The sequence below is a fragment of the Gordionus sp. m RMFG-2023 genome, chromosome 1 (assembly GCF_954871325.1).
Source record: "Gordionus sp. m RMFG-2023 chromosome 1, tfGorSpeb1-WG-v2, whole genome shotgun sequence".
NCBI classification, from domain to species: Eukaryota; Metazoa; Nematomorpha; class Gordioida; order Chordodea; family Parachordodidae; genus Gordionus; species Gordionus sp. m RMFG-2023.
Genome location: NC_088775.1, coordinates 32,842,512 through 32,859,588, shown reverse-complemented (window position 1 = coordinate 32,859,588; position 17,077 = coordinate 32,842,512). Strand labels below are relative to the sequence as shown.

Genomic DNA, 17,077 nt, shown 5'->3' with positions numbered 1-17,077 from the left:
AGTAAAATCAGGGTTGTGCATTTGACCGGTCAAATACGTTTCGGTCAATTGACCGATATTTGACAGGTCAAATATAGTCAAATACGGTCAAATGGGGTCAAATTCAAATATATGTTTTTTTAAGTTAATATTAACTTTATTTTGAATACAATAGTAAAATGAATCTATAATATTAATTTTTTAAATTCATTGTCATTCAATAAGTAACATGTAGCTCTCTGTAGCAGAGTTTTGTTCTGATTCATATTCAATATTATCATATTCTTTAATATTTTTTAATCAATTTTCCTGATGTCTTAGATCTTCAATCGATTTCCATTTTCATAAGAATATTAACCCAAATCGACCTATTTCTTTCTAAAGGAGAAGTAGAACTAGGAATTGTTAGTCTCTTAATGGGCAGGGTGGACAAAGTTTAATCTATTAACTAGGTCGGAATTGATTGTTTCTGGTTACTTTCCACATAATTTGCTATATTAAACATGCTGTTTTTGCTTCTGAAATTAATTATATCACTTAAAATATTTTGGTCATCACTACCTTGTAAAATAGCTAATTCTTGAATTATATCACATACTTGTGAGTTTTCCTCTTGATATTGTGGACACAAAAAATAAGCAAACATTGTGATCACATGTATTTACATCGTTTTTCCCTTTTTTAAACATATTTTTAATTTATTTTTCATTTAAATTTTTTAGAGTATTTGACCGTATTTGACAGGTCAAATACTTCTAGGGTCAATTGACCAGTCAATTGACTGAATTTGACTGGTCAATTGACCGACTTGCCAACCCTGAGTAAAATATTAGCGACTTCTCTTAATGGGCAAGGTGGGCAAAATGCATTCCACCAACTTGAGGCCGAAATTTGATTGTTTCTTATGGAAGTTACAACTTTCCACATATTATGGCTATTAAATATACCGCTTTTGCTTCTGAAATTTACTATATTACTCAAAATATTTTGATTATCACCACCTTGTAAAATACCCAATTCTTGTATTATATTACATGCTTCATCAAATTCAGTATTAGTAAGATGCTCCCCTTGATATTGCAATAAATAAGCAGCATTGTGAGCACATATATCAGTTTTTCTCTTTTCAAACATAACCTTAATTTTTTTTTCTTGAGATGGAGAAAATATAGAATCATGGCATGATTGTATTATGTGTTTTTCCAAATTAAGCATCTCGTTTTTTACTTGGGCCAAAGTACATTTATCCCCTTGCACTTTCAACAATGAGGTAGCTAAAGGTTGGAGTATAGCTAAAAATTTTAAATTTTTCGTCCAAAATTCTTCGTTTAATATATTATTGGTAATTTCTATGGGACAATTATCACAAACAGCTTCTTCAACAACTGATGCTTTTAGAGCTTTCTTGCATATTTGAATTTGCTCCATACATTTTATTGACGATGCCCATCTTGTTTGGCTAATTGTACTTAATGTAGATGGTATGCCATGAAGATTCTTATTACGGGAAAATACTGTAGCTGGTATGTGTTTATTCTTGAAAAATTTAACAATTTTTTTAATTATTGAAATATGGTCCCTGAAGGCGTTCAATAGTTCAAAATCGTGAAAGAATAACTGCAATGTATGCGCTGCACAACCATAACATTGTATATGATTATAAAAAGATTCAGATTTTAGAATTCTCCAGGCTGCTTTCATGTTAGCGGCATTAACAGTAACTAAAGAATATACTTTTACCGGATTCAATTCATGAATTGCATTTTTAAATTCCTGGGCAATAGAATCTGCCGTAAGGCGATTTTCCTCAGTATTTAGAAATTTGTAGAGCACTGGAACAGGCGTCATTACCATAAAATTAATAATACTCTCGTTTCTAATGTTGCTCCAGCCATCTGATACAATTGATAAATAAGGACCTTTATCTATTATATCTGCATCTCTCACCTCCATATCACCTGACGCTTTGTCTAGAAGATATCCAGCCAGCTGCCTTCTCCTGGGTAATGTGTAAATAGGACGTATTTTTTTAAAAAATTCTTGGATGTAGGGATTTTCAGTGATGTGGAAAGGTAAATTGCTCGCATATACAGCCTTTGCAAACAATTGATCCAGCTCATTTTTTTCTTTGGGATTAATTCTATCTATGAAACCGGTTATACAAGATTGAGATTTATATTTAATCGCCTTGCTTGTAGATTGATTAGAAATAATGGAATCAAATTCTCCTGAGTCACAAGACAAAATATTGTTCATTTGATAATCATTCTCACTAATTTCACCCAATTCTTCATTAGAGTTAGACTTAGAAGTATTACAAATTACATTTGTGATATTTTTTGTAGAGATTGATATTTTGGAATTGGAATAAAATTTTTACTTAATTATAACAGGGCACATAGTACAGCTGCTTAATAAATGTTTGACCATTCTATCAACGTGGGTGATATAGGACATCTTGCAAAACTTGCACACCGCTTTAACTGATTTACCATCGCGTACTTCTTGAAAATGTTTCCAAACATGATGCTTTGGTTTGACCATAATCCCTAATATATTAAAATTTAACAAAAAATGATTTTGATTATTGTAAAGTTAATCAATCTTAACTATTTTATAATTATCGACCAATTATTCCAATAATTTCTTAATATTTAAATATAATATAATATATATAACTTTTTACCAGAATTGAATAATATTCCGTAAATCTGACCAGAACAATTAAAATGAAAAATAATTTTAAAAACCAAATATAGCAAGTGTAAGTAAAACAAATGAGAATTAATATAATTTATACTCGGCTAAATATTAAATAAAAAATAAGAATGAAAAAATTATATTATGATTATAATAAATCGGGTATTTTTATTTTTTTTAAGAAAAATGAATTGAAAAAAATAAAGAAGGCGAGAAACGGCAATGATTAGGCAAAAAAATAACTAAAAATATTACTATATTTAGAAAAATTACATATTTATATTTTAACAATAAAAAAATTCTTTTGTTTTTAACAATTCATGATACAAATAATTTTTTAAATAATTGTAACCTAATAAGATTGATAAACATGCTTTTAATGCATACTAGTTAATTATATCAAAATATTTATTCGCCATTAATATTTTAGAGTATTTGACCTATTTGACCGGTCAAATACTCCTCCGGTCAGAATTTGACCGGTCAATTGACCAACATGCCAACCCTGATAAAAACTTTTTTGTCGATCCTTTCAACACCTTCAAACGATTCAATAATATTTCTAATATTTCTTTGTGTGCATTTGAAGTAGCTTTTTTAAAATCCGACTCATGGGCTATCAGAAGCTTTTCTAATTCATCATCTGTTTTATGATCTTTAGAGCTAGAGGTAGATTGCAATATATGCATTTCTAGGCTATCATCATTTTCCAAGGCCTATATATTTTAAATGAAAAATAACTATTAAAATAAATCCGGACAATAATCAAAATAAGGCTAAATAAAATATGTGGACCTGAATTGCTTTCCATGTTTTATTTAAATGATCTTTGGCAGTCAATTTTTCATCTTCTGTCAGCAATATCTGATAACGTGGGTCCAAATATAAGGCTGCACAAAAGGCATCATTTCTAATATTCGCCTCTTTCCTTGATACATGTTGAAAGGTGCTGAGAAAAAGGTGTTTGTACCTTTTGTGTTTCTATTAGACAATTTAGCCAAGCAGCATAAAAATCGCCCAATTTTAATTGTTCAGTTTGAAGAATTTTTGTCAATATATAAGAAGGCTTCATAGCTTTCAAAATATCTTTAATTATATCCCATTCATCTTCACAAAGATCAATGCCTTGATCCATTTCCATTTCATCACAATAAACTTAATTCTAAATTCTAACAATCTTTAGAATTCCACCTGGTACAGCAATCTATAAGGGGCTTTTTAAGATTTAGACGGGTTAGATATTTAATGAAGTATGTCTGCGAATTTTTTTGCACAATGATCTGGCTTTAAATCAATAATTCATTAGGTGACGATTTGATGCAATCATTTATCGCCAAATGAAATGTGTGGGAGGCGCATCGAACTCCAACTAACAAGGCTCCAGTCATCCTAAATATAATATTATCAGTTTCATCAATGTCGTCGATATTACTAATATTTGATAAATTATTCTCATGTGATAACATCATATCTTTGTCGTCAATATTTTCATGCTACATTAAATGTGATTAACTTAATCATATTGGATGCATTATCAGTAGTTATGCTATATATCTTGTTAATATCTATGTTGTGTGTTTTAAATATTTCTAAAATAACTTTTTTGATATTTTCCGAGGTATGCTTTTCAGTAAGTTCTCTCATGCATATTGATCGTAATTGTATTTTTTTATCAGATATAAATTGAATATTGACGCCTAGAATAGCTCTGTCAGACCTTGTTGCAATATCTAATTTAACAGAAATCATTTTATTGAATATTTCTTTTTTTATATTAGCAAGGCATTTGCTGGCCATTGTATTAATATTATTCCTCATATTTTCTGAATTTATAGAAAAATTATCCCCAAGTCCTGTTATAATTGGGTTGATAATTTTTTTAAAAGCTAAATCATCTAATAAGCTAAATGGCCGGCCATGTACAGTAATAAGTTCTATGCACGAATTTACTAATTGTTTTTATCCATTTTAATTTTGATAAGAGAATTTAATGCCTGCTCAATAGAAATATTATGGCTAGACTTTGATATTGATTTCAAAGGCTTGGAAAGCTTTAAATTTTTGTAGTTAGGGATTCATATTCTTTAGAATGATACCTTTGAATATGACTTTCTAAATTAGCTGCATGGACACCTTTAATTATCATTATGCAATTATCTATTATACAGGTTGATTCACTTAAGAGAATATTATAACTAAAAAATGAACGGACTGGGTTAACTCTGAGACGGACCATATTTCTAAAAGCAATTAAAGTAAATTTTTATTAATTATTAATGTAAATAAAAAAAAATGAGATTTGTGCAAACAAATATTGTAAAATTGAAACTGATAATACTGCCAAGTTTTAAAGCCAAATTATATGGATATTATTACTAAGAAAACTAATGCTTTCAAATATACTCAAATGCCAAAATTTTATAAATAATATATAAAATTAAAACTTCATAAATTTGGTAATTTTGAAATTTAAATAATAGCCTACTATCATATTCAAGGGTGGGTGGTGATATTATAATTAATTAAATAAATGCAACTAAATCAAATTGGCTATTTTGATATTTTGCATACTAAAACATAAAAAATAGGAATATGGTTCTAATACTATAAGAAATAAATACAAAAAAATGAGGTCAGAAATAACAAATATATTAAAATTATTTAACTAATTAGAATTTATAATGTAACAAACTATTATTTATAATAAAGGTCATATATATTTACTAATGCTTTAAAATATACTCAAATGCCAAAATTTTATAAAAAATTTAAAACCTCATAAATTTGGTAATTTTAAAATTTAAATAATAGCCTACTATCATATTCAAGGGTGGGTGGTGATATTATACTTAATTAAAAATGCAACTAAATCAAAAATTGGCTATTTTGCATACTAAAACATAAAAAATAGGAATATGGTTCTAATACTATAAGAAATAAATACAAAAAAATGAGGTTAGACAAATATAATATACTAAAATTATTTGATAAACTAAATAGAATTTATAATGTAACACAAATTATAATATTTATAATAAAGGCCTGATATTATACTTAAATTAATTTAATAAATACAACTAAATCAAAAATCTAAAAATTGTTTATTTAGATATTTTGCATAATTAAAAGATTGTGGATAAATTTAAGTAATAGTTAAAAAATTAATACATACTTTATTAAGGATATATGGATATCAGATCACACATATTTTGATCATTTAATAATTAAAATTATAAATAACGACGGAAATATGGTTAAATATATAATTACACCACAAGGAAAATAATGTAAAAAATTAGAATCATAAATTTTATTTTGCTTTACCGGTTTAACGTTTTTTTATAAAGGTTCTTTTCACTCCTTTAAAAAATAATTATATCGTGTCTTAGCTGATGTGACAAAAGATGCATCATGTTGTGAAAACCTGAGCATAATTATTTATATTTTTTTGGAGAAGTCCTAGAAAATTTAATAGAGATTATTAATTTACAGTGTCTTTCTGAAGCATTACTAATTGCATTTTAAAGCAACTTAATGAGTTAAATATTAATTCAACGAATATGATAAACCAAGCATATGATGGTGCAAACGTTATGTTTGACCGAAATGGTAGAGTGCAAACCCTATTTCAAAAAAAAATTAATAAAAAAGTTCCTTTCATACATTGCTACAACTACATGTTGCATCTTGTGGCTCAAAATTTAATAATATTGTTATCATTTCTAATCTTTATAATTTATTCAATGCATTGCATAATTTTTTGGGAGGTTTAACGTATCCTGTAAATATGCAGGCCATACTCTTAAGAGACTTTTAGACCAGAGGCTGGAGGCTCAAAATTGGTATAATAATATTATTATCATTTCTAATTATTTTAATTTATTCAATGCATTGCATAATTTTTTAGGCGGTTTAACGTATCCTGTAAATATGCAGGCCATACTCTTAAGAGACTTTTAGACCAGAAATGGACTGGTCATTTAGAAACATCTCGCATCATTTATGTTAATTTTGAGGCTATTGGTGAAGTTTTAGTATACTTTTCTAAAGGAATTCTTAATTCAGAGTTTCCACTCATGATTCTATCGAAACCTCTGGTCTTTTATCTCAATACGTTAATATAAATTATGCTAAATTAGCCATTATAATTTATGAGATATTAATAAAAATAGATCCACTATATAAGTATCTACAGTCAGTAGGTACTTATCAAGTGGATGCTAAAAATTGTATTGATTCCACGATCAATATATTTAAAAAATATAAGAAGCAATAATTCTATTGATTTGATTAGAATAAAGGCGGAAAAACTTTTAGCAAAATTTATTCTCACTTCCCACAAATCATCAAGCGTAAGTAAAACGCCTATAAATTTTCAAGATTTTTTAGTCGAAACCAAATTACAATTTGATTGCGAAAAAGAATCCAATTAGAGTTCTTTAAAATGGAATTATTAAAAAATTATTGATTACTATTATGGTAATTTTTTAGATAGATTTACACAAGATGATTATAATCTTCTATCAAGTTTTAATGCATTTCCCCCCTTTTATAGTGATTATTTTATATCGGACAATGGCCCGATTAGAATAATTATTAAACTTAAATATGGAAACTTTACATCATAAAAATGAAATAGCTAAATGATTATTAGCTGCAGAAGTTAAAGAAAAACATAATTTTGAAAATATCCTAGGTATTATGTATAAAAAAATATCATAATGCATTTAGAGAATTGTATAAATGCTACTAAGTAGCCATCATCATTGGGGTACCAACGGCTTCTTGTGTGGCTTCATTCTCTATAATAAAGAGAGTTCTATCGAGCACTAAAGGGTCGATGAAAGATCAAAGTAAGCAAAATTTAGTAAAGATGGCTTATAAAAAAAATTAACACAAAATTTATCCTTTAATTCATTTATGTTAAAATTTAAAAATAAAAATCGTCGAATTATATTATAGTATTATTATGTATGTTCATATTATAGTCTTATTTTGTATTCATATAACATTAATAATTTTTGTATAAAATAGCAAAAAATTTATGAATGCTTAATTATTTGTTTTATTTAAAAAAAATAGTGGCCCTCCTAAGTAAGCAGCTGCCCCCCCCCCCCTAACTGAAAATTCCTGGCTACGGCCCTGATTAATTTAGATAAAACCGCCTCTCTTAATATGCTTAAAAAAAATATATAAGATTTCATCCAAAAGATTGTTTATTTATAATAAAGTTCACAAAAGATTTCCTCAAAAAAGATTTATTTACAAAAAAGATTTAAAATTCTTATCAAATCAAAATATGTTCAAAAAATATTTTTTGCTTAAAATTTTCGGCCTGAAAATCACTAATAAATTGACAAAAATAATATTACAAACAATAGCAGCATATCATTTTTTTATTAAAAAACATGAAATAAATAAATCCATTTTCATTATATAATATAAGCATATTTAATTTCATAATATAATATAAACAAAAAATATTAAATTATAACAAAATATTTAAATATAAATAAAATAAATTATTTTACTAAAAATAAATAAATATTAATTAATGCTAGGCATATCTTGCGGGATGATATAATTAAGCAAGGTCTTTCATGATCAGTTATATGAGTAACTATATCAAATATTTTTAACCTCCCCCTAATAATAGCTTCACCCATCGAGAAGTAACGCTTGGCTTGTTGCCTATTCAATAGGTCTTTTAATTATCTATCGATTGATACTTTTAATTATCATTATATACTTTACTAAGTTCACCTGTTATGCTTAGGGTTTATGTTCATAGCTGATTTAGTCGATTTTTAGAGCCAAGCGCCAGGTATGGATATTAAACAACCAACCAATTCAACACTAATAATATAAGTAATCGAGTTTCATAAAATTTAAGTTAACCTGTTGAGTTCACGACTCAAGTTAATAACTCGAGTCGCGACTTGAGTCGTAGTTAAGACTAAAAATAACGATATATATTTTGATAGAATTTAATGATTAGGTCATTAAAAACATGACTATGAAAGAAAAAAAATTATATTTTTAAGAAACCTTTCCCGTAGTTTTGATGCCCTTGACTAGGCACAGGAACGTCAGAATCCACGCTAGGAAAAAACAACCCATTAATTTCACGTTTATATCACCCATGTTGTGCAAACCATCTGATATTTGTAGAACTCTGTGGCTATATTATCAAACATAACACATTGTAAAATAAACAATATTTTTGGGCCCATGTTGGAAAAAAAATTGAATTTGTAAGCTGGCTCTACACGAGCGCTATAATGGTTTATAATAATAAATTAACAAGCAGACGATTAAATCATTATAAATTAAAAATTTAATAGACTACATTTAATATGCTCCAATTATTTTTATTTTATGAGAGAAAAGAAACTTGATTCTAAAAAAATATTTTCTAGTTTACTAAATATATTTCTAAAAATGGATTTGTTTATACTGTTTTTATCTCGTTCTCTAGTCATACAAATTCGAAAGAATACATTTATTTTTCCGAGACCATTGGCATATATACAATATTCACCCACAATGACTATTCATTCATTTTAAAATGCTTCTTATTAGAAAACAAAATGGCGTGTCACCATAGATCATGGCAGAGTTGTACATTTGCTCAAAATAAAAAGATCTTCAAAGATCAATTTGAAGATCTTTTATTTTTTAAAAATTTTGTGTAACTATCTTCAAAGATCTCTATGATATTTATTTTTTTACCCCTTTATTAAAAGCCCAGATGTTTTTCAATTTTATTAATATAATATTTCTTTGATGTTTTGTATCGCCGGGGTGGCCTAATGGGTAAGATGTAGGCTTGGAAACACGAGTATGAACAAGGACGCGGGTTCAATCCTGGTAAGAACCATAAAAACTTTCAAGTTTTTCTTCGATGACTGATGTGATAAGACATATGGTTTGATGAATTTCGGAGCTTAGAGATGACACCCTTGTCACCGACAGGCCTGGACGGCTGGGTGCTAAGGATACCTGTCCAATAAACAAATGAAGGACACAAATGAAAATATGAATATGAAAGCTAGGGCGTTCCCTCCATGCGACGCGCAGGGTGTAGACCTCCATCCTGTGAAAAATAAAGTAAAGGTCAAAGCAAAGAAGACAAGACTGGCAAGTTTGAATATTGGAACGCTTAAAGGTAAGACGAGAGAATTGGCATCAATGTTGAACAAGAGAAAAGTTGATATAGCGTGTATACAAGAGACGAAATGGAAAGGACAGAAAACTTTGATGATTGGAGATAGGTATAAATTGTACTATAATGGACTTGTTAGCAATAGGAACGGTGTCGGCATCATCCTCAGCCAAGACCTAACCTCTTCAGTAGTAGAAGTCAACAAGATCTCTGATAGACTAATGAAGATAAAACTCTGCATTGGTCAATCAATACTACACATCCTATCAGTATATGCTCCTCAAACGGGTTGCAAGGAAGAAGAGAAAGATGACTTTAGAGCTATCCTTGATGAAGCTGTAATGGAAATCCCTAAGGATGACCTAGTCATAATTGGTGGTGACTTAAATGCGCATGTGGGGAAAGCAAGAGATAGCTACAAAAGGCATCATGGTGGTTTTGGATACGGAGAAAGAAATGATGAAGGAGAGCACGTACTCTAGGAAAACCCAGATAGATTACATGCTTATCTCTCGCAGAAGATTAAAAGATGTAATAGACTGCAAAAAACAATGACAGATGCCTTTGCAATCAATGCAAACAAGTCAGTGAAAAAATCTGGACAGACCTTTCATCCAGATTAATAGACACTGCAAAATCGACGCTAGGCTTGACAAGGGGAGGCAACAAATCACACAAAGAACTATGGTGGTGGAATCAAGAGGTACAAACCCCTATACAGGAAAAAAAAGCCAAATCCAAAAATGCAGATGACAAAATGGTAAACAGACTTAGGTGGTATGGGCACACAATGAGAAGGCCTGTGAACTACATAGGAAATAAAGTTGAAAGTTTGGAAGTGATGGGCAAACGTAAAAGAGGAAGGCCAAAACTTCAATGGGGCCATAAAGTTAGAGCCAATATAAAGAAGTATAAAATAGATAAAAGAGATTGTATGAATAACATAAAAAATGAAAGCTAAAGAGAAAAAAAAAAAAATTTCTTTTATGTTTTATACCTCTCCTCCTGCCTTGATGAAAATTGAAAAACATCTGGGCTTTTAATAAAGGGGTAAAAAAATAAATATCATGAAGATCGTTGATCGCAGCGTTCTTCAAAGATCCACAAAATTTTTAAAAAATAAAAGATCTTCAAATTTTACGATCTTCAAAGATCTTGCTCAAATTTTTGAGCTAGATCTCGCTCAAAAATCTTCAAAGAAGATCTTTTGTACAACTCTGGATCATGTTGAATGAATTAGCAGAGTAGTATCCTATATCATTAGTCTGAGCTAGGCCTATCAAAAATTTATTCGATTCGAAATTTCTGAATCCAATATTTTTAAATTTCGAATAGAATACAAATATTCATAATTAATTTTTTTTAAATTATGTGATTAAATATTCTTTTTATTTTTTGACACTTGCAAGTTGCAAGTATTGATCTTTTTTTCATTGAGATAGCGGCTTCCTATTTAAAATTGCCTATAACCAAATCAATATAATTATTTTATAAATTGCAAGATAATTTAAATAATCAGGAAAATTTTATGCCTAAAAGAATGGCTATTTTTATAAATATATTTCAAATAGTTATTTTTAAAATATGTTTGGATTTTTTCATAACTTTTTCTTATAAATCAGAAAGAAATCGAATTGCGAATATAAACATTACATTATTCCATCTGTACTATGAATACTAAACTGTTCGGTTGGAAATTTTGAAATCAAATATCTAATATTCGATTTGACCTACTAACGGAAACGACAAAGATTAATCATCTTAGTTTGACTAGCATTTTAACGATAAGTAATTAATATATATAATCCATAATCAGCAAACATCGGAATTTGAAAACAAATATTTTATAAATACTCATCCAAACGAATGGAATACTGCATAAATTTATATTAAGGGATTGACAGATCAAAAAACAAATATTTTTGAATTCAACAAATTTTTTGTTCTCAAATTTAAAACAATTTCTGTCTAAATACTTTAAATTTAGTCTATAGAAGGATATTACGCCTCCTCAGTACGAAATAAATAACTAACAATTTTTGTAATAACATTTGACGGATGACCATCATTAAAAAAAATCACCCAGCGTTTTATAGGAGTTTTAAAAAAACATAAAATAAACTTTTTGGTATTATTTATATGTTTAATTTGTTAACAGGAAATATTATTTTTACTAATCTTTAAATTGACCTTAAAAAATAACCATATGTACATAGTTACAAACAAATGTATTTATTATCAAATATTTAAATATGCAATTTCTTTTTTTTAAAAAAAACTTTTATTTGAAAGCGAAAGAAGATATTTTATAAAAAAATAGCCTCTAAGCTGTGTTATGTGTTATATATAAATAAAAAAGTATGTTTAAAATGGTTCTCTAGTATATAATATGTGGTTATTAGTTATATTATATTTATATGTGACAAGGCCATAAGCTATTTTATTTTAGGACACTTTTTTAAAATAATGGATGGCTGTTCAAATATAGAATTACTCTTACCTTAAATAGATATTTTATTTCTTATATCACTTACCTCCAAAATTCGAAAGCGGACGTTTGGATGTCGGTGAGCGATGTCGTTATGTTGTAATTGTATTGCGAATAAATAATTAAATCATTAGTGGTCCCGTTGTTTTCATTGGTATCGTTGAGCACGCGTAATACGACGCAAGCCGGTGTATTCCAGGTTTGATCGCAATGGCCCCAAGGCAGGTCGGAACGAAACGAGGCGAACAAATAGAAAAGGATGAGGGCCACTAGCAAATTGTAGGAAGTGCTACCTATGGCTGTCAATAATACGGTCCCTATACCCACACCTTTATCGAGTGTGATATATGGAAGTTTAAAATTGGCGATTCAAGTGAATTAAGGAAAGGCGTCACTCGTAAAAAAATTGATGGTTTATGAAGTGATATTTACAAATAGTAATCATATTTTAAAGAGTCTCAAAAAAAGGAAATTATATATAAAGGTTGGGATATGAATCAAAATAAATTTTATATTCAGGAAATCAAAATTTGTTATCTTCATAAAATATGGTAAAAACTTTATCGTTTTTTAAGTATGCCAAATTTTGAATTTACATCGGATGGGGTAGCCCCCCGACCTCAGAGGCGGCTGAATTTACCCTCCTTCGTAGATATAGTGCCTAAATAATCTAACTACGGTTAAATTTCAGCTTTTTCCCCTTTAACTTTCTTTCCATTTCAAATTTTTTTAAATTTGATTTTCTGTAAATTCGAACCTGGAAATTATCTTAAAATTAGGTTCGCCAGGTCAATAAAATTTTTGCTTAAAATTTAATACTACTAATTTTAGTGAAATTTTTTCATAATACGCATATCAACCGATGAGTAGCTAGATGAAACATATGGCATGATTAGGTGAAGAATCCTGAACAGAATATATAATTTTATTGAAATATAATCATGTTCTGCTTCTATCCTACTAATTTATCCTCATTCCTAAATTAGTAAAGCAAATCAAAATGGTGGTAAAAAAGAGGGCGGCATTCCATATTAAATAAATCACTTTACAACCCCACCTTCTCAGATTTTAATAAAATTTAGCATATAGATATACCTAAAGTGATCTGTACGTCATTCCAAAACCTTAGTTTCCTAAATTTATTAGAACTGGAGATATAGGGAGTAAAATCCCTCTATGGTTATATTTGGAAAAAAAATTGATCTTCTAAATATTACAATAACTTATAAAAACCTGAAGTTTTATTTTTTATTTCATCTTGAAAGATTTGTCAAGCATAAAAATTATTAAAAATTTCCCTAATAAAAGATTTACATTTTTGAGGTAAAATTTGATAAAAAGAGATTTCTGATCAAAAAATTTTTTCAAACACTGTTAGCAGAATAATTCTGATGGCTCATTTTATAGCCCTAAAAAAATAATTCTTGTAAAAATTCTAAATAAATTAATCCCTAGTAATTTGTAACAATTTCAAATAGTTAAAAAAAATTATGTAATTCCAAATTTCAATTTGTCTGTACTAAAATTTTCGGAATAGAAAAAAGAGTTAAATAAATCACATTCAAAAAAATTAATTTTTCGCCAAAAATCATAGTTTTAAACTAGGAATTAATATAATTCAGGATATTTGTTTATTAAGATTATAAAATGCACCATAAAATATCAATTTATATTATTTTTTTAAATTATGTTAAAATTTTGAATTCGCCATTCAAATCATTAATCTGAGATGTTTTAAAATAATTGATTTGAACTGGAATAATCCTGAATGAAGCAGCAGTAAAAATGGTAAGATGGTTACCTTTGAATAACGGGCAAATATCCCAGACATCGATAGCACCCCTACCCGTAAATTGACCAAGGACTACTTCCAGAAAGAACAGAGGTATCCCGCATAAGAATAGCATGAGCCAATAGGGGATCAAGAAGGCACCTAACAAATAATGAGATATATAGCATCAATGGTTCAAATGTCATTCAATAAAGTATAATTCTCTAAATTTTTTAAGAGCAAAATATCTTATAGTGATATTGAAGAAACTGTTAAAGATATTACTATAAATCTTAACTAAGGTATAGGAAACTATTAGAAATATCCTCAATGATGATTTTGTCTTTGTATCAATGTCATTAATATATCAATATTTTCTACTTTAAAAAAACCAACTTTCACGAATGATTAGGTGTATTTTATCTTTTTTATTTTTTATAAGTTAATATTCTCATTTAAAATATTTGCAATGTTTATGGGTATATGTAGTGTTGTTAAACAGCTCCATTTAGCCGATTTTTAAAAAGGGCCAAATTAAAATTTTAATTAAAATATTATTTTTTACAATGCCTCGAAATTTAGCCAATAGAAGTACAAAATCAATAAGCATGGGTAATTTACTCTTGGCTAAAATTTTGAGTTAATCGTTTTTAAAATTAGCTAAATCGAGCCGTTTAGCAACAACTGAATGTGACTCGTTAGATGTTTTAAAATCCTTTTCTTTTTGCAGATAATATAACAAAAAGATAGTGTAAAATTTTAAGCTATTTTTTTAACATTACAACAAATAAATTGTATATTTGCCCCTTTCATTTTAATTTATTATTATGAAATTATTTATAAAATAAAAAATTATATGATTATATATACAATTATAAAATAACCAAAAACAATATAAAATATCGGATCGGTTTTTTAAAAAAAATAAGCCCGATCTGATGCCGATTAAATACTAAATATAGGCACAGCCCTATAAAAAATATTTTTATTATCTATCAGAATATAATAACTGAAGCCCGCATTTAATTTGCAAGGGGACCCTGAGAAGAAGTTTGCATGTGGCCGGCAACACCGTTGTTACACCAACAGAATACAAATTATTGAGATTATTATTGAGCAATTTCCTTAATTACGATTTTTAAGCCTTCTAGCTATACAGCAAGTTAAAATATCGATGATTTGCTTTGAGTGACTAATCAATTTTAATATTTATTATTTTACTTTAAATTATTATTTAATATAATTAATTGCCTTTATAAAATAATAAATGTATTTTCATTATTGATTATATACTATATAAATATTTATATTATTAGTAATTAAATTTGATATTTTAATAAATATTTTTACCGGCGGAAAAGGCAGTTTTATTTTCAATAGTAGAAATTTTTTTTTAAATATACCAGAGTTTGAAAAAAATCGAAACTTCGGGGAAAAAATCTTTAATGATTTTTTTTAAATTTTAAAAATTCAAAACGTTTTAAAAATATATATAAAAAGCGTGATTTATTGCTTTCTTTAATGGAAAAATATCATTAATAACATTGCATAAAAAAATGCAAATTTTAAGATCATTTCTTAGATTAAATTTAGTTATGATTTTATATGAATATATTGATGAAAAATTCAAAAGATTTTTACATGATAGAATTTTAATTATTAAATTATATAATCATTTATATGTAAATTAAATTTTATAGCAAAATTTTAACACTCTTTTATAATTTGAGAAAAATTTATGAGTATTTATTATGTCTAGATATTATTTCAATCATGATTAGTAAATTTAGAGCTAGCGGGGCTTGCTAAATCATACACGTAATCCATTTGAATCATTTCTTTTAATAATTATTACTCGATATGGTGCGAAAATACAGATCCAATTATATCATAAAAGTATATTAATGATTATCTAGAAGTATACCAAAATTTGATGAATTGATATTATAATGTAATTAGGCTATTAAGGTATATAAAGATTGTAAATCAACAAGGATCACTAGCCAACTAACAGGTAAATTTATCTACATTATCTGTCTTTTTTAAAGATATAATCACAATAATTTTATGTATTTTTAAACAATATAATCAAATTTTTGCAATATTTAATAATAGAGATTATCTAAATATAAATCTAAATGGTAATGGTAAAGAGATTAAAATATTATTGATATATTAATTTTAAATGTAATTTATAAATTTTATGTTCTTATATTTTAACATATGATGAATTAAAATTATGATGAAGTATAGTGTTATTATATTAATTTCATGTAATTTGTAAACAATAAAATAAATTCTAGCAAGATTTAATAATAGATTAAATAAATAAAAATCTAAATGGTAATAGTAAAGAGATTAAAATATTATTTTTATATGTTATTTATAAATTTTATGTTCTTATATTTTAACATATGATGGATTAAAATTGTGGTATAATATTATTGTATTAGTATTTAAGTTATAATTAATATATCCTAATATTTTATTTTGCACGTTTATTTTAGGCATTACTAGATCAAACTTTATGAGATACTACAAGAGATAGAAAGTGAAATATTTGCAAGAAAAAAATAGTAAAAAAAAATATTCACAGATTTGTCTTTGTTGTAAGCTGGATTATATAAATTTTATAACAGTGAAGAGTGGTACCAATGCAGAATGTCCCAAGGATGGGAACTTGGTACATGTTCAAACTTCGATAAATATGTCCAAACAAAAATTAAGCTTCAATTTTTATATATAATTAGCTTCAATTTATAAGTATTATGATATTTTGACCAATAAAACAATAAAATTATTCTATATGTATCATTATCAATAAACAAAAATGCATTTCAATTCATTATAGTCTAAAAACCAATGCTTAAGGACGCCCTTTAGAAGTGATGCCTAACCCCGCTATTGGGCCTTGTTGGACAAAATTTCCATTTTTACAAAAAATAAAATTTCAAAAATGTGATTATATTCTTGA

At 27.3% G+C, this 17,077-nt stretch overlaps 2 protein-coding genes and 1 long non-coding RNA gene across 4 annotated transcripts in view; all 3 read right to left on the bottom strand.

Annotated features, from left to right (window-relative positions):
* LOC135922016 (sodium- and chloride-dependent glycine transporter 1-like) overlaps nucleotides 1–17,077 on the bottom strand; it is a 54,171-nt gene that overhangs the window by 28,464 nt on the left and 8,630 nt on the right. For both annotated transcript variants that reach the window (XM_065456422.1, XM_065456421.1), the window contains exons 2-4: nucleotides 14,134–14,265; nucleotides 12,379–12,661; nucleotides 8,728–8,860 (exon numbers count right to left, since the gene is read on the bottom strand). In XM_065456422.1, coding sequence (XP_065312494.1) covers nucleotides 8,728–8,860; nucleotides 12,379–12,661; nucleotides 14,134–14,265 — 548 coding nt within the window. The remainder of the gene's footprint in view (nucleotides 1–8,727; nucleotides 8,861–12,378; nucleotides 12,662–14,133; nucleotides 14,266–17,077) is intronic.
* LOC135922322 (uncharacterized) lies at nucleotides 775–5,939 on the bottom strand. The gene is made up of 2 exons (XM_065456708.1): nucleotides 5,852–5,939; nucleotides 775–2,528 (listed from the first exon to the last, which is right to left on the bottom strand). The coding sequence occupies exon 2, from the start codon at nucleotides 2,233–2,235 to the stop codon at nucleotides 775–777; it is 1,461 nt and encodes a 486-aa protein (XP_065312780.1). The 5' UTR covers nucleotides 2,236–2,528; nucleotides 5,852–5,939.
* Nucleotides 8,186–8,721, bottom strand: LOC135922018 (uncharacterized). The gene is made up of 3 exons (XR_010570699.1): nucleotides 8,578–8,721; nucleotides 8,443–8,535; nucleotides 8,186–8,394 (listed from the first exon to the last, which is right to left on the bottom strand). It is a non-coding gene; the product is annotated as an uncharacterized LOC135922018 (long non-coding RNA).